The sequence below is a fragment of the Ursus maritimus genome, assembly GCF_017311325.1.
Source record: "Ursus maritimus isolate PB19 chromosome X unlocalized genomic scaffold, ASM1731132v1 scaffold_X1, whole genome shotgun sequence".
NCBI lineage: Eukaryota > Metazoa > Chordata > Mammalia > Carnivora > Ursidae > Ursus > Ursus maritimus.
In genome coordinates this window covers 84389492-84403629 of record NW_024423319.1, presented here as the reverse complement: position 1 = coordinate 84403629, position 14138 = coordinate 84389492, and the positions used below count along the sequence as shown (strand labels likewise).

Here is a 14138-nt window from a genome sequence, read left to right as displayed (position 1 = left end):
AAGAACCCCTTTGCTGTAACTCTCTCCCTCTCTCACCACACACACACTTAAGTCACTTTCTTTTACAAGGAATATAGAAAAGAAGTTATAAATACTTCCTTCACTAGCATGCATCCATTCATGCATTCATTTGACAAATGTTTTATTGAGCACCTAGCGTGGAGCTGAGCCAGGCCTCGGGAATTCAAAGATACATGCTCTTTAAGATAGGCCTTTTGGCCTCAAGAAATTCACATTTCCAATAGGGAGAGAATACACAAATAATTATTTTACCAAGTACTTGTGCAATTCTAGAGTGATACGTAGAAAGATTAAGAAAGCACAGAAAAGAAGGCAAAAGGCGGTGTGGTTGGGGGAAGTATCCGGAGGGGCAACACTTGTCAGATAATGTAGGGGAGGGGAGGAAGGGAAAATTACGAATTTCGGGGCCTCTTCCTGTGTCAGCCGCAATTCCTGTTCCCTCACCCCTTGCGTCATAAAACTGAAGCTTAATGTTCAACTAGGGATCCTTCCCGCGCCTAGAACTTGGCAACTGAGAACCAAGGGCAAAAAGACAAGGATCCCGAAACAGGACTCTGAGCAGCTGGAGAGCCCCACGGAGTCCTCGGAGGGGCGGGGCCGGGCCGGGGGCGGGGTCGGCCGTGCGTGCGCCGGAGCCCGCAGGGCCCGCCACTGGGGGCTGGCGCCGGAGCGGGGCGTGGATTGGTTGTGTGCGTACGTCGACCTCTCCTCATAGGCCGCGCAGGGCTGCTCGCGGGGCTTTGATTGGCTCACTGGGCGCGGAGTGGTCATTGGCTGCGATGGGTCGTCTGGGCGACTGAGAGGAAAAAGAGAAGGGGTGTTGGGCCTGGCGGGCTAACTCGGGCTCGGGCCGGCTGGGCGGTTTCGCGGGGCGGTGTCCGGAGAGCTGCGGGGCCCCGGGCTCCCGGGGTTCACGCCACACTCCCGGGGGGGGGGGTGCCTGAACGAGCGGGCCGGCGGGGAGGAGCGGCCAGCGAGCTCCGCAAGCCGGGACCATGGGGTGCTTCTTCTCCAACAGGCGGAAGGCTGAGAAGGAGTCGCAGCCCGAGGGCGGGGAGGAGCGGCCGAAGCAGTACAGCTGGGACCAGCGCGAGAAGGTAGCCCAAGTCCCGTGGCCGCTGGTCTCAGCCCTCCCGAGTCGCCCTGCCAGGGTCCCTTGCGGCCCGGGAGCGTTGAGGGGGCCGACCCAGCAGCTGCAGCTCTCTTGCGCGCGCTCTCCTCTCTACGCGAGTAGTTGAAGTCGGGGGAGTGACTTTTGGGGGTGCGGTGAAATACGGCGCTGGAGAGAGCGCCACGGGGAACTGTGAAGCGCTGGAAGGGGCCTTAGAGTTCATTGTCAGAGCCCTGGGGGCTTTCCCTACGGTCCAAGGGTGGACACCAGGGAAGGAAGGAGAGCCCTGAATGCCCCTGATCTCAAATCTGCTCATTTCACCCGCAGCGCCGAGCGGGGTTTTGTCCAGTCCTCGAGTTACACGTGGGACCGATTCTCATCTTTTTCGCGGCTCATGTTCGTCTGTGGCTGTTTTCTCTTTTGTCTGCCCTAGCCGGTAAATCGCTTTGGTGCCTAATGGTATATTCCACTGCTGAATCAGTTACAAAGTGGACTGTTGAACGTACGGCTTTGCTTTTTCCTCCTCTTCCAGTTACCCGAAAGGAATAAGGAAAATCGAATCAGTCTTGGAACGTATGTCAAGACTATGTGGTGAAAATAACCAGCATAAACCAGGCGATATTTTACTATTGTTTTCAATGAATGAAAATGCCCTTCTTTTTACTTTTGTATATAGCCAGAAACGAGAAAGCTTTGAAACGTCCACTAGTGTTACACAAAACACACTTAGTCATTAATTTCATAATGTTTCCTCTTTCTACATAGTTCTGCATTTGTACTTAGTAAAATACTTTGATAGATTTGGCAGTTATTTTTCTTTTCCAAACAAAAAGATGTTTAAATAAAGGTTATGAACAGTTACCTTCTTGCTTAATGCAACATATCTTTACCCATGGATACTTTATAGTGAAGTTGTATTCATGTTATGATTTCATACACCTTCCTGCATGATTTTCAATCACCAGGATAATTTATTCATGGAAACTCAGTTCTCCAAGTGTCAGATTTAAGCAATTGGAAGCTTTTTGCAGAATTCTGAGCCGCATCTTTCTGCCCGTTTCTCAGATCCTTCTTGGGTTGCGTGATATATTAATTCTCGATAAGAGAATTAATTCTCGATAGCATCATTTTATTGCGTAGGTATGGCAAGTACTGTGCTTTCTGTCATACAAGAAGATTGCACCTATCATTCAAAGTCGTTTGGTGGACAGTTTTTAAAATATTCATTTCCTCAGTCTTAGTATTTCTAACAATGTTCTTTAACCTTGAGCTGTCTGCCATAGAGAAGCTTGTGTGTTTGATTTTTATTTTAGCTTTTTGTTTTGAAACTGTAGGCTAAAACTAAAGTGCTTTTATTCATTTCTTTTTATTTGGAGTAGTCTCGATTGTCCATTACTTTGTAATAAATGGTCTTAAGTTAACCTCTATTAACATAATGTTCAGATTAGTTAGAATCTCCTATGTTAATCTTTCTCCTTTTATTTATTTTTTAGATTTTATTTATTTATTTATTTGAGGGGGGGGAGGGACAAGCAGACTCCTGCTGAACACAGAGCCCAGTGCAGGGCTCGATTCCATCACCCTGAGATCATGACCTGAGGCGAAATCAAGAGCCAGAGGCCCAACTGACTAAGTCACCCAGGCGCCCCTCTCTCCTTTTAGATACATGGATGTATTCTGTGATTTTTTTTTCTCTTGCTTTTTGGCTAAGTAAATGCATTCAAAAATAGAATAGTGGACACTGACATCTAAACTTTTCCCCCATATGAGCATATAGTAACCTTTCATTTGTAGACCGTTTTGAGCTTACAGGGAACATTTTCGGGGAACACTAGTAGGTACTGTAGTTGTAGAGCTGTAAGGCATATTACTGGATATATAAAATAAGCTCATGCTTCTGGGTCTGTGCATAATGAAAGTTAAAATATCGATCAACTCACCTAATCAGAATTTTTCTAACTAAATGAACATTATATTTTGAAAACAACCCAGTTTAAAAATCTGTTGGACTGTTTTAGAGAAAGAGAATTAGTAGCTTACATTTTGAGATAGTGGTAGTACCACATTTCCCAACATTGCTTTTCCTTTTAGGGAGTTTTTTCTTTTTCTTTAGGAATTATTTATTTAATTTTATTTATTTGTCAGAGAGAGAGAGAGCACGCACGAGAGCACAAGCAGGGGGAATAGCGAGCAGAGGGAGAAGCAAGCTCCCCACTGAGCAAGGAGCGAAACTCAGTCCCAGGACCCTGTGATCATAACCTGAGCCAAAGGCAGACACTTAACCGACTGGGCCACCCAGGCGTCCCTTCTTTTGGAATTATTAGGAGCGCACTCTAGGGTGCCTCATTTATAGTAGCCTGCTACACTTTATATGATTTTAAAGATTTTTTTTCTAGTTCTTTATCTCTCATGACGCCAATTTAGGCTAGTGTGCAAGTGTTCTGTATTAGTCCAGTGATACTTCTTCTGAGTTTAGCATGGTCTTGCTTGCTCCTAGAAGATTTTAGTTGTGCCTTCAAAGGAACAGAATGCAAATACAGCCCAGAGAATGTAAGTGAGATATGTTTTAAAGTTACATCAGACAATTACAATCCAACTTGAGATGTAAAAACATAATTCATTGCCTGAAAAGTTTCCTTGCAATTTGGAAAAGTGGTGTTTAAATTTTTCCTTAGGTTGTGTAATCAGAGTATCTTTGTTGAGAGGCACCCTCTGGGTTTTGGGTTTTGAGTTGTGTAATTGGGTCAGTCTTAGGGGACTGAAGCTAGAAGAAATTGTCTCAATTAGAATGTTTGGAGACTAAGTGTTGTCATGGCAACTGATATTGTGTAATCAACAGTGTGTGAAGCTTACTTTCTATTGCTGCTAACTTTGAAACAGTGAAAAGCTTACTGTACAATTACTACATTGGCATGAGAAATATTTTTGGATTGTAAGATTTTTTTTTAAATTTAAATTCAAGTTAGTTAACATATAGTGTGTTATTAGTGTCAGGAGTAGAATTTAGTGATTCTAGAATTTAGTTGCATGTAACACCCAGTTCTCATTCCATCAAGTGCCCTCCTTAATGCCCATCACCTAGTTACCCCATCCCCCCAGCCACCTCCCCTCCAGCAACCCTCTGTTTGTTCCCTATTGTAGAGAGTCTCTTACGGTTTGCCTCTCTGTTATTACCTTATTTTATTTTTCCTTCCCTTCCCCTATGTTCATCAGTTTTGTTTCTTAAATTCCACATGTAAGTGAAATCACATGGTATTTGTCTTTCTCTGACTTATTTTGCTTAACATAATGCCCTCTAGTTCCATCCATTTTTAAATCATTTGGAAAGAAATGCTTTACCCTTTTTATCTGCATGCCGCCTCTCATGACTAGGCAAATTATTCAATATATAAGTACTCAAACACCAAGGAAGACTCAAAATTATAAAAATTATCCCTGCCCTTAAAGAGCTGACTGCTTTTATTGAGTTAAAACAGAAAATATTTAAGTGCAGACAAGGAAAAGATGAGCGGTACAGAAAAGTAGTTTTCATTCTCCAGTTATTCATACCAGTACTCCTCCTAGATGATAGAAATAAGGATCAGTCCTCTAAACAATGATGGCATAAGAATAAAAATTGTGAATTTGAGTGTTGGCAACACATCTTGTATCCATTAAATTTGTCTCACATTTGCTAGAAATAAAACTAAACAAAAGCCTTATACCAGAGATTCAAATAACTGCATTTTATTTGGTGTCTGTTTTGTGACTTTGGATAAAGCAGTCAATTCATGCATTTCAGGTTCCTTGGCTATAAAATGGGACAGGGCTAAAGATGTCTCTACTATTTAACAGGGTGAAGCCCTGTCCTGACACAAGGGGGTTAGACAGTAGTGGTCACCTCTGAAGATAGAACTCAGACCAGAGATTGGACAGGACGGAACCGGTCTTATTTTAAAGCAGATCATAATTCCTGGGGTTGTTCATCAGTGGAAGAAGTAGCTTTGTGAGGGACTAATCTGCATATTAGTCAAAAGATTCAGACAGCGGTTAGATGGCCACTTACTAGAAAGAAGTGTCTGCATTGAATAGGGGGCTAGATGCTGTTTTTAGCCTTTTAAGTGTGTAAAGTACGCATTCTAGGTATCCATTGCTGCATACCAAACCGCTCTAAAACTCAGTGGCTTAGACTAATGGAAAGTACCTATTTTGTTCACAACTCTGCGATTTGTGTAGGGTTTAGCAAGGTTGGCGCTCGGCTCTATGTCGCATCAGATGCAGCAGCTTGGCTGGGGGCCGGAGGATCTGCTTTCGATATGGCTTAATAACAGAGCTGGCTGGCAAGTTGATCCCGGTGTTTGGCTAGGGCTGAGGGCCAGGGACCTCTTCATGTAGCCCAGGCTTCTGCGCTGCATGATGGCTGGGTTCCAAGGGCAAGTGTCCTAAGAGAGACCAGGAGAAGCTGCATGGCTTTTTCTAACTAGCCTCTTAAGTGATGTAGCATTACTTTGCTGCATTCTGTTGGTTCAAGGGCGGGGGAGGGGGGGACCTCTTGATGGGAAGAGGATCAAAGAGTTTGTCCACCTGTTTTAAATCTTTTATATAAAGTTGTTGTTACTGTTTTTTAACGGAGATAACTAGCTCTTTGTTTATTCATTTTAAAAACAGCTTTATCACTGATCATCAGGGAAATGCAAACTAAAACCACAGTGAGGGGCGCCTGGGTGGCTCAGGGCCACATCGATTAAGCGATTAAGCTTGGACTCTTGATTGCGGCTCAGGTCACGATCTCAGGGTCGTGAGATAAAGCCTGGTGTTGGGCTCTGTGCTCAGCGGGAATCTGCTTGAGATTCTCTCGCTCTCCCTCTGCTCCAACGCCTCCTTGGGTGCGCTCTCTCTCTCTCTCTCTCAAAGAAATAAATAAATCTTTAAAAAAAAAACAAACCACAATGAGATATCACCTCACACTGGTCAGAATGGCTAAAATAAAAAACTCAAGAAACAACAAGTGTTGGCCAGGATGTGGTGAAAAAGGCATCCTCTTGCACTGTTGCTGTTGGTGGGAGTGCGAACTGGTGTGGAATACAGTATAGAGGTTCCTCAAAAAATAAAAAATAGAACTACCCTACTATCCAGTAATCGCATTACTGGGTAGTTGCCCAAAGAATATGAAAACACTAATTTGCACCCCTATGTTTATTGCAGCATCATTTACAGTAGCCAGATTATGGAAGCAGCCCAAGTGTCCCATCAATAGATGAATGGATAAAGAAGATGTGGTATACATATAATGGAATATTACTCAGCCACAAAAAGAAAGAAATCTTGCCATTTGCAACAACATGGATGGAGCTAGAGAGTATTATGCTAAGCGAAACAAGCCAGTCAAAGAAAGACAAATACCATATGATTTCACTCATGTGGAATTTAAGAAACAAAACAAACGAACAAAGGAAAAAAAGAGAGACAAACCAAAAAAGAGACTCATAACTATAAAGAACAAACTGATGGTTACCGGGGGGGGGGGGGGGAGGTGAAGGGGATCAAGAGTACACTTACCTTGATGAGCACTGGGTAATGTATGGAAATGTTGAATCACTATATTGTACCCCTGAAATATAACATTGTATGTTAACTACACTGGAATTCAAATTTTAAAACAGAAAAAAATATGTTTAGTCCTAAAAAGGACTGGAAATAAATGTCTAAATTTTCTAAAGTTTTTATAATAAGCACACCTTATTTTTATAATCAGATATACATGCAGTGTATATAAATAGAAATAGTAATAAAAATATCTCTGGGGGAAAAATAAATTAATGGATACTTAGACTAATATAGATTTCTACTTGACTATTATTTTATTATAATTCTATTCAAATTTGTATAAACATAAAGCCAGGCATAAATCCTTATGTTTATACCATTCTAAAGTGATTAAATAAAAAGAAAAATTTAAGCACATGTAAGTATGAAGCTAATAAAACAGTTTTAATATTTTAAATAGCTTTATTGAGATACATCTACCATACAGTTTACTCACTTAAAGTATACAGTTTAATAGTTTTAGTAAGTTCACAGGGTTATGATACCATCACTATGATCTAATTTTAGAGCATTTTCATTCCCCACAAAAGAAACCCACACCTATTAGTAGTTATTCCCACTTCCCTCTCCCCCCCCCCGCCCTGGGAAACCACTGTTTTACTTTCTATCTCTATAGATTTGCCTATTTTACACATTTCATATAAGTGGAATCACACAGTATTTGGCCTTTTGTTACTGATTTCTTTCACTTAGCGTGTTTTTGAGATTCATCCATTTTGTAGCGTGTATCAGTACTTTATTCCTTTTTATTGGTGAATAATATTCCACAGAATAGATATTTACTTATAAATTTTGTTTGTCCAATTTATTTATCCATTCATCAGTTGATGGACATTTGGGTTGTTTTTGCTTTTTGGCCGTTACAAATATGCCGTTATGAATATTTGCGTACAATTTTTTATGTGGACATAGGTTTTTCTTTCTCTTGGGGATATACCGAGGTGTGGTATTCCTGAGTCATATAGTAACACTATGTTTAACTTTTTGAAGATCTGCTGAACTTTTTTAAAGTGTCTGCACCATTTTGTATTTCTACCAACAGTGTATTGAGGGTTCAAATTTCTTCACTTATATAATAAGTTTTGGTAAAGGGGAAAAGCACAGAGAGTGAAAAGTATATGGGACTGGGTTTTAATTTTTACTCTACACAGCAGTATACCTCATTGGTAAAGGCCTTTAGCTTTTCCAGCTCTCAATTTCCTAAAATCCACTCCAGTTCTCTTAATTCTTTGAGTATCTCAGGACGAGGGTGGGTAAACAATGCTAGATGCATTCAGGCAAATCGGGGTGAACAAAGGGAATGTGATAGGTTGTAAAATTAGATTAAGATTCGATGAGATGGTATGGAAAATCCTTTTCAATCCTAAAATTTCATAATCCTATTTTGTGGTTATAAATTTAGCAACATGGTGAACTAATACGAATACAGTGCTTCACCTTTTGTCTTCAGTGTACATAAGAATAAGGTACTGGTGTTTATTATTATTTCTGTAATTACATGGCACTGCCATTTTCATTTATGAAATAGCCTTTCAGCTATGTAGCTGTGTAGTCCTGAAACTGATTTAACAATGTTGAAATTTTAAGTAATTCTGTTTTAAATGAAGTGTAATTTACATACAGTGAAATTTACCCTTTTAAAGTGTACAGTTATGAGTTTTGCCAAATGAACATAGTCAAGTAACTGATCACCACAATAGAGTTATAGAACAGTTCCATCATCCCCCCAAAATTTCCTCATGCCTCTTTGTAGTTGACTCCGCTCCCAGCCTCTGATCAGTTTTTTATCCCTATAGCTCTTTTTTTAAAAAAAGTTTTATTTATTTAAGTAATCTCTACACCACGTGGGACTCAAACTCTTGACCCCGTGATCAAGAGTTACATGCTCGACCAACTGATCCGGCTGGGTGCCCCTATCCCTATAGTTTTGTCTTTTTGAGAATGATCATGTAGTATATAACCTTTTGAGTCTGCCTTCTTTCACTCAATGTGATACCTTCAAAATTCATCCATGTCGTTGCATGTATCAGGAGTTCCTTTTTACTGTTGAGTAGTATTCCATCACATGGGTATACCATGTTTGTTTATCCATTCACCAGTCGAGGAACATTGGGGTTGTTTTCAGTTTTGGTAATTATGAATAAAGCTACCATAAACATTTGCATGCTCAAATGTTTGCATGCTCAAAAAGATTTTGAGTGAACATCATTTTTCATTTCATTTGAGTGAATACCTAGGAGTGGGTTTAACTGACTCATATGGAAATTGTATACTAAACTTTATAAGAAACTGCCAAACTATTTTCCAAAGTGGCTATGCCAGTTTGTATTCTTACCAGCAACATATGAGATCCAGTTGCTATGCCACTAGTGCTTGGTATGATCAGGGTTTTTTTTTAAATTTTAGCCACTTTAATAGGCATGTAGTGGTATTTCATTGTGGTTTAACTTGAATTCCCTGATGACTAATGATGTTGAGCATTTTTCCATGTACTTATTTGCCATCCATATATTTACTTTGGTGAAGTGTTCATTAAAATCTTTTGGCCCTTTTTTACTGGGTTGTTTTCTTAATTGACTTTTGAGACTTTATTTTTATACATCCTGAATACAAGTCCCTTGTCATACGTGTGTTTTGCAGATTTTTTCCCAATTAATGATTTGTCTTCTCTTAACAGTGTCTTTTGAAGAACAAAAATTTTCTGTTTTGATAAAGGTCCAGTTTTCAATTTTTTTCTTTTATGGGTTGTGTTTTTGGTTTCACATCTAGAAAATCTTTGCCTAACCAAGATTACAAAAATTTTCTCCTCTGCTTTATTCTAGAAGTTGTAGAGGTTTTGGTTTTACAGTTCGGTTCTGTGATCGATCCATTTTGAGTTAATCATTAAATATGTTGCAAAATATGAGAGTCTTGTTTTTTACATGTAGATTTCCAATTGTTCCAATACCATTTGTTGAAAAGACTATCCTTTCTGTATTGCATTGCCTTTGTACCTTTGTCAATGTATACATAAGTCTATTTTTGAACTCTCTGTTCTGTTCCATTGATTTATGTGCCTAGTAAACATTGGTTTCTGTTCGAATATGGTTAAATATGAAGAAGCAATCAAGAAAATGTACTTAGGAGCCAGACTGCCGAGGCGTGAGACCCAGCTCAAGCACTTACTAACTGTGTGACTTTGGGCAATTTAGCCTCTGGGTGCCTAAATTTTCTCATCTATAAAACGGAGATAATAGTACACAACTCTGATAGGGGTTTTTATGAGTATTTTTTAAAAGATTTTATTTATTTATTTGAGAGAGAGAGAAAGCACGTGTGTGCTCGGACATGCAGGGGTGGAGGGGCTGAGGGGGAGGGAGAGGCCTGGTAGAGCCCAACACAGGGCTGGATCTCATGCCCCTGAGATCATGACCTGAGCTGAAATTAAAAGTCAGACTCAACCGACTAAGCCACCCAGGCGCCCCAGGGTTTTTATGACTATTGAGTGAATGATCATAAAGCACTGAAGAATGGTGCCTCGTACCTATACAGTGCTTCTTACACGCCTGAGCTTTGTTTTGGACTTCTGTGCAGACAGGCTTTCCATTAAAATTAACAAATTCCGTTATTTCCTCTCAGATTATCATTATGGAAGCTTACCTGTGGAGATGAATTTTAATGGAAAATTTGCATTGCTGCTTAGTAAAAAAAAAATAAGAGGTTTACTTTCATTTTCTGTTAGGAAAATAATGCTTAACTTTGTAGCTGTGTCAGGTGAATTCCAGCTGTTGAAATGTTTCTTTGATTTTGAAAGGGTATCTATCTACCTTTTATGGATTGTAGTAAGAAATACAGCCTAAGGGGCGCCTGGGTGGCACAGCGGTTAAGCGTCTGCCTTCGGCTCAGGGCGTGATCCCGGCGTTCTGGGATCGAGCCCCACATCAGGCTCCTCCGCTGGGAGCCTGCTTCTTCCTCTCCCACTCCCCCTGCTTGTGTTCCCTCTCTCGCTGGCTGTCTCTCTCTGTCAAATAAATAAATAAAAAATCTTTAAAAAAAAAAAAAAGAAAGAAATACAGCCTAAACTAAACTCACTCCCTAGGTGGCTCATGTGAAAAGCTAGCTTGAACTATGACCTCTCCACGTTTGTGATTTGGGGCACTTTATTTGAGAACTAGTAACTTTTGCAAAATTACTCTGGTCCTAAGCTTCAGGTTGTTTATTATTACTTTTTGTTTTGAACAACTTTCAGGATTTGTTGAGAAGGTAGAACAACATAAATCCTCCCTTTCTCCTTTGTAGACTATATTGACAGTCCAAATAATTTTATACTATAGAACTCTTTGGCTTAGAGGATCTTTCACTATAGCATTAATTTCTCCCCATAACTAGAAGAACTGAGGTGTCCAGATGAAATACTTAGAAGAATAGTAAATTACATTTAACTCCTCAGCATTGGCAGTTGTTATGGACTGAATATTTGTGTGCCTCCAAAATTCCTACGTTGAAGCCCTAACTCTCCCAGTGGCTGTGTTTGGAGATGGGGCCTCAAAGGAAGTAATTAAGGTTAAAAGGGATCTTAAGGGCGGGGCCTGATCTGATAGGATTAGTGTCCTCCTAAGGAGACGTCGGAGAGCTTGCCCTGCACTCACTAAGAAGGCCCTGTCAGGATGAAAGTGAGAAGGCAGCTGTTGTCTGCCAGCGATGGAGGGAAGGAGAGAGGGAGAGGGAGGGAGAGAGGGTGGGAGAGAGGTCTCCCTGGAAACCAACTGTGATGGCACCTTAATCTTGGACTTCCCAGCCTCCAGACTGTGAGATGTAAATTTTTGTTGTTCAAGCCACCGGGTCTGTTGTCTTGTTATGGCAACCAGTCTTTTTTTTTTTTTTTTAAGATTTTATTTATTTATTTGACAGAGATAGAGACAGCCAGCGAGAGAGGGAACACAGCAGGGGGAGTGGGAGAGGAAGAAGCAGGCTCATAGAGGAAGAGCCTGATGTGGGGCTCGATCCCATAACGCCGGGATCACGCCCTGAGCCGAAGGCAGACGCTTAACCGCTGTGCCACCCAGGCGCCCCTATGGCAACCAGTCTTAGTCTGTCTCAGGCCGCCACAACAAAGAAGCATCGACTAGGTAACTTAAATAGCAGACGCTTATTTATTAGATGGTTCTAGAGACTGAGAAGTCCAAGAGCAAGGTACCGGCAGATTGAGTGCCTGGTGTCAAAGATAAATGCTGCTGGACAGTAGTGAAAGCTTTGAAAACAGATTTTATTCAGTAACTACTGCCAGTAGGGGACAGAGTTGAGCTCTGTTCCAATTTGTGCAGAAGTGATTTCAGCAATTTTATCAGGAAAATGAGGGAGCCGGGCGAACAGAGGCTCTGAGAGTCAGAGAAGTGAAAATTACAAAGTTGGTCGGTGTACATGTGACTAAACCAGCTGTGTTTGTTCACGCACAGTTATCAAAGTTAGGATTCTGTCCTCCCACAGAGACCGGTAGACAGAGGCCCTATCCTTCCTGGTAATTATATTTCACAGGAACAACTCTCAGGTCCTTGAGAAAGATATTTCTGAGTTTTAAGTCTTACATATTCACAGCTGTTAAGCCCTTTTTAATAAATGCTCTAAGAAAGGGAGGTCAGGGGCCTATTATCAGGTATTGGCCAGAACAAATAGTAAATTTTCCTGGCAGGGAAATTTTCCAGGCAGGAATTCTAGTGGGGTTAGGGGAGTAGGGGCCTTCCCGAGACATGGCTTTGTGCTGCTAGAAGCCATGCTAGAGTTTGGTCAAGTCTCTTACTGCAGCGATTTGGACGGAATTGTAATGTGCCAGGAGTTCCACAGTTCTCACTGGTGAGGGCCTGCTTCCTGGCTCATACTCAGTGACCCTGTTGTGTACTCACGGCCTTTCCTCTGGTGTGTGCACAAGGAGGGAGGGAGGCAGAAGGAGGAAGAGAGGGAGATCTCTTCTTTTCTTCTAAGAGCACTAATCCCATCATGAGGTCTTGCGCTTATAACTTCCCAAGTACCATCACTTTGGGGGTTAGGACTTCAGCATCTCCATTTTGAGAGGATACGGGTATTCAGTACATAACACTTCCTAGGCAGACTAAGGTAGCAGCTCAGTAATTTCAAAGTTAAGAGCGAATATTATTTCTGCATTTGCAGCAAGTCTTAACTGCAACTCCTGCTATAGAACGAATTATAATTAATATAGTTGAAATTTCTCAAATACCATACATCTTATGTATCATTTCCATGCAAAACAAATTCGCTGAATTCCTTTAAGTAACAGGTATTAACTTCTATTTTTTTTTTAGGCTTTTATTTATTTGAGAGAGAGAGCACACACGGGCAGGGGGAGAGGGGAGGGGCAGAGGGAAAGGGAAAAGCAGAGCAGACTCCCCACTGAGCAGGGAGCCCAACCTGCAGATCCCAGGACCCCAAGATCAAGACCTAAGCCAGAGGCAGATGCTTAACCAACTGAGCCACCCAGGCGCCCCCACTCTTTTATTTTTTTATTTTTACCCAAACACTGGTTTGTTCCCTACTTAACTCTCAGATAAATACGCTTGCAAATGTTTGAACTTGTTACCCATATCCTAGGCAAAGATAATTTGGCCAGAATCTTGAACCCCAAATTAATCCCCCAGGAAAATACACACAAAGTTTTACATCAGAGTTTTAAGGCGTTTCTGGTACAGTGAGATAACTGTCAACTGAAACTTGAAGATTGTACTTGCCCATTGAGTTTGAGGCCTTGGTAGAGACAGGCCAACTCCTGGGCTCCTTTTCCCTACACCTAACCCGGGTGCTCTTGATCTTCTCACCCCCTGTGGGAGGTGGATTGGTGCCAAGGTGACAGGCTGAAGAAGACCAGACCACGTTTTTACCCTCCTAAAGGCCTAAGGCAGAACTGACTGAAACCACTCCTGCGTGTTCCCTTTTCTCCGCTTTAAGGCCTGGATTAGATCCAGATCCCATTAGCCTGCTCCATGAGCACTGGCTCCTCCGAGTGCAAGGCAGCCGCAGCCTGCTTTTGCCACACGTATGGGAGAGCAGAGAATGTAAAAAGGAGAAACCCAGGACTGATATTAAGAGGGCCTCTGTCTCCTTTGTGTATGATTATCTTCCTACTCAGAAGTTGGCCAGCTTGAACAGTGACCTGACTGTCCCTAAGAATATCATGTTGTTCTTGATCATTATCAGGGTCTCTCTTCCTTGGGGATGGCACGGAGAATGGGGAGTGGAGAAGTGTGTGATCAGCACACTTCGTTCCTCTTCACATTTGTTTGTTCCAGAGACACCTGGAGACCACCTCCCTCAGGTGACACTCTGAGATAACAAAGAGCAAGTAGTTACAATGGCTTCAGCATGGATGTGTGGAGGGCCTCTGTGGTGCCCCTCACTGTTCTGGGGCGGGAGGGGGGGGGACGGGGGGGGG

The 14138-nt window shown here is 41.7% G+C and overlaps 1 protein-coding gene across 7 annotated transcripts in view; it reads left to right on the top strand.

Annotated features, from left to right (window-relative positions):
- The first annotated feature begins 811 nt into the window (after positions 1-811).
- The window catches only part of RP2 (RP2 activator of ARL3 GTPase), a 58771-nt gene continuing 45444 nt past the window's right edge, over positions 812-14138 (top strand). For 4 of the 7 annotated variants that reach the window (XM_040632579.1, XM_040632590.1, XM_040632568.1 and 1 more), the window contains exon 1: positions 816-1118. In XM_040632579.1, the coding sequence (XP_040488513.1) occupies positions 1017-1118 (102 nt within the window). In that variant the 5' untranslated portion in view covers positions 816-1016. Of the gene's footprint in view, positions 1119-14138 lie in introns of all 7 variants that reach the window. The other 3 variants (XM_040632592.1, XM_040632562.1, XM_040632557.1) reach the window with 2 other exon arrangements.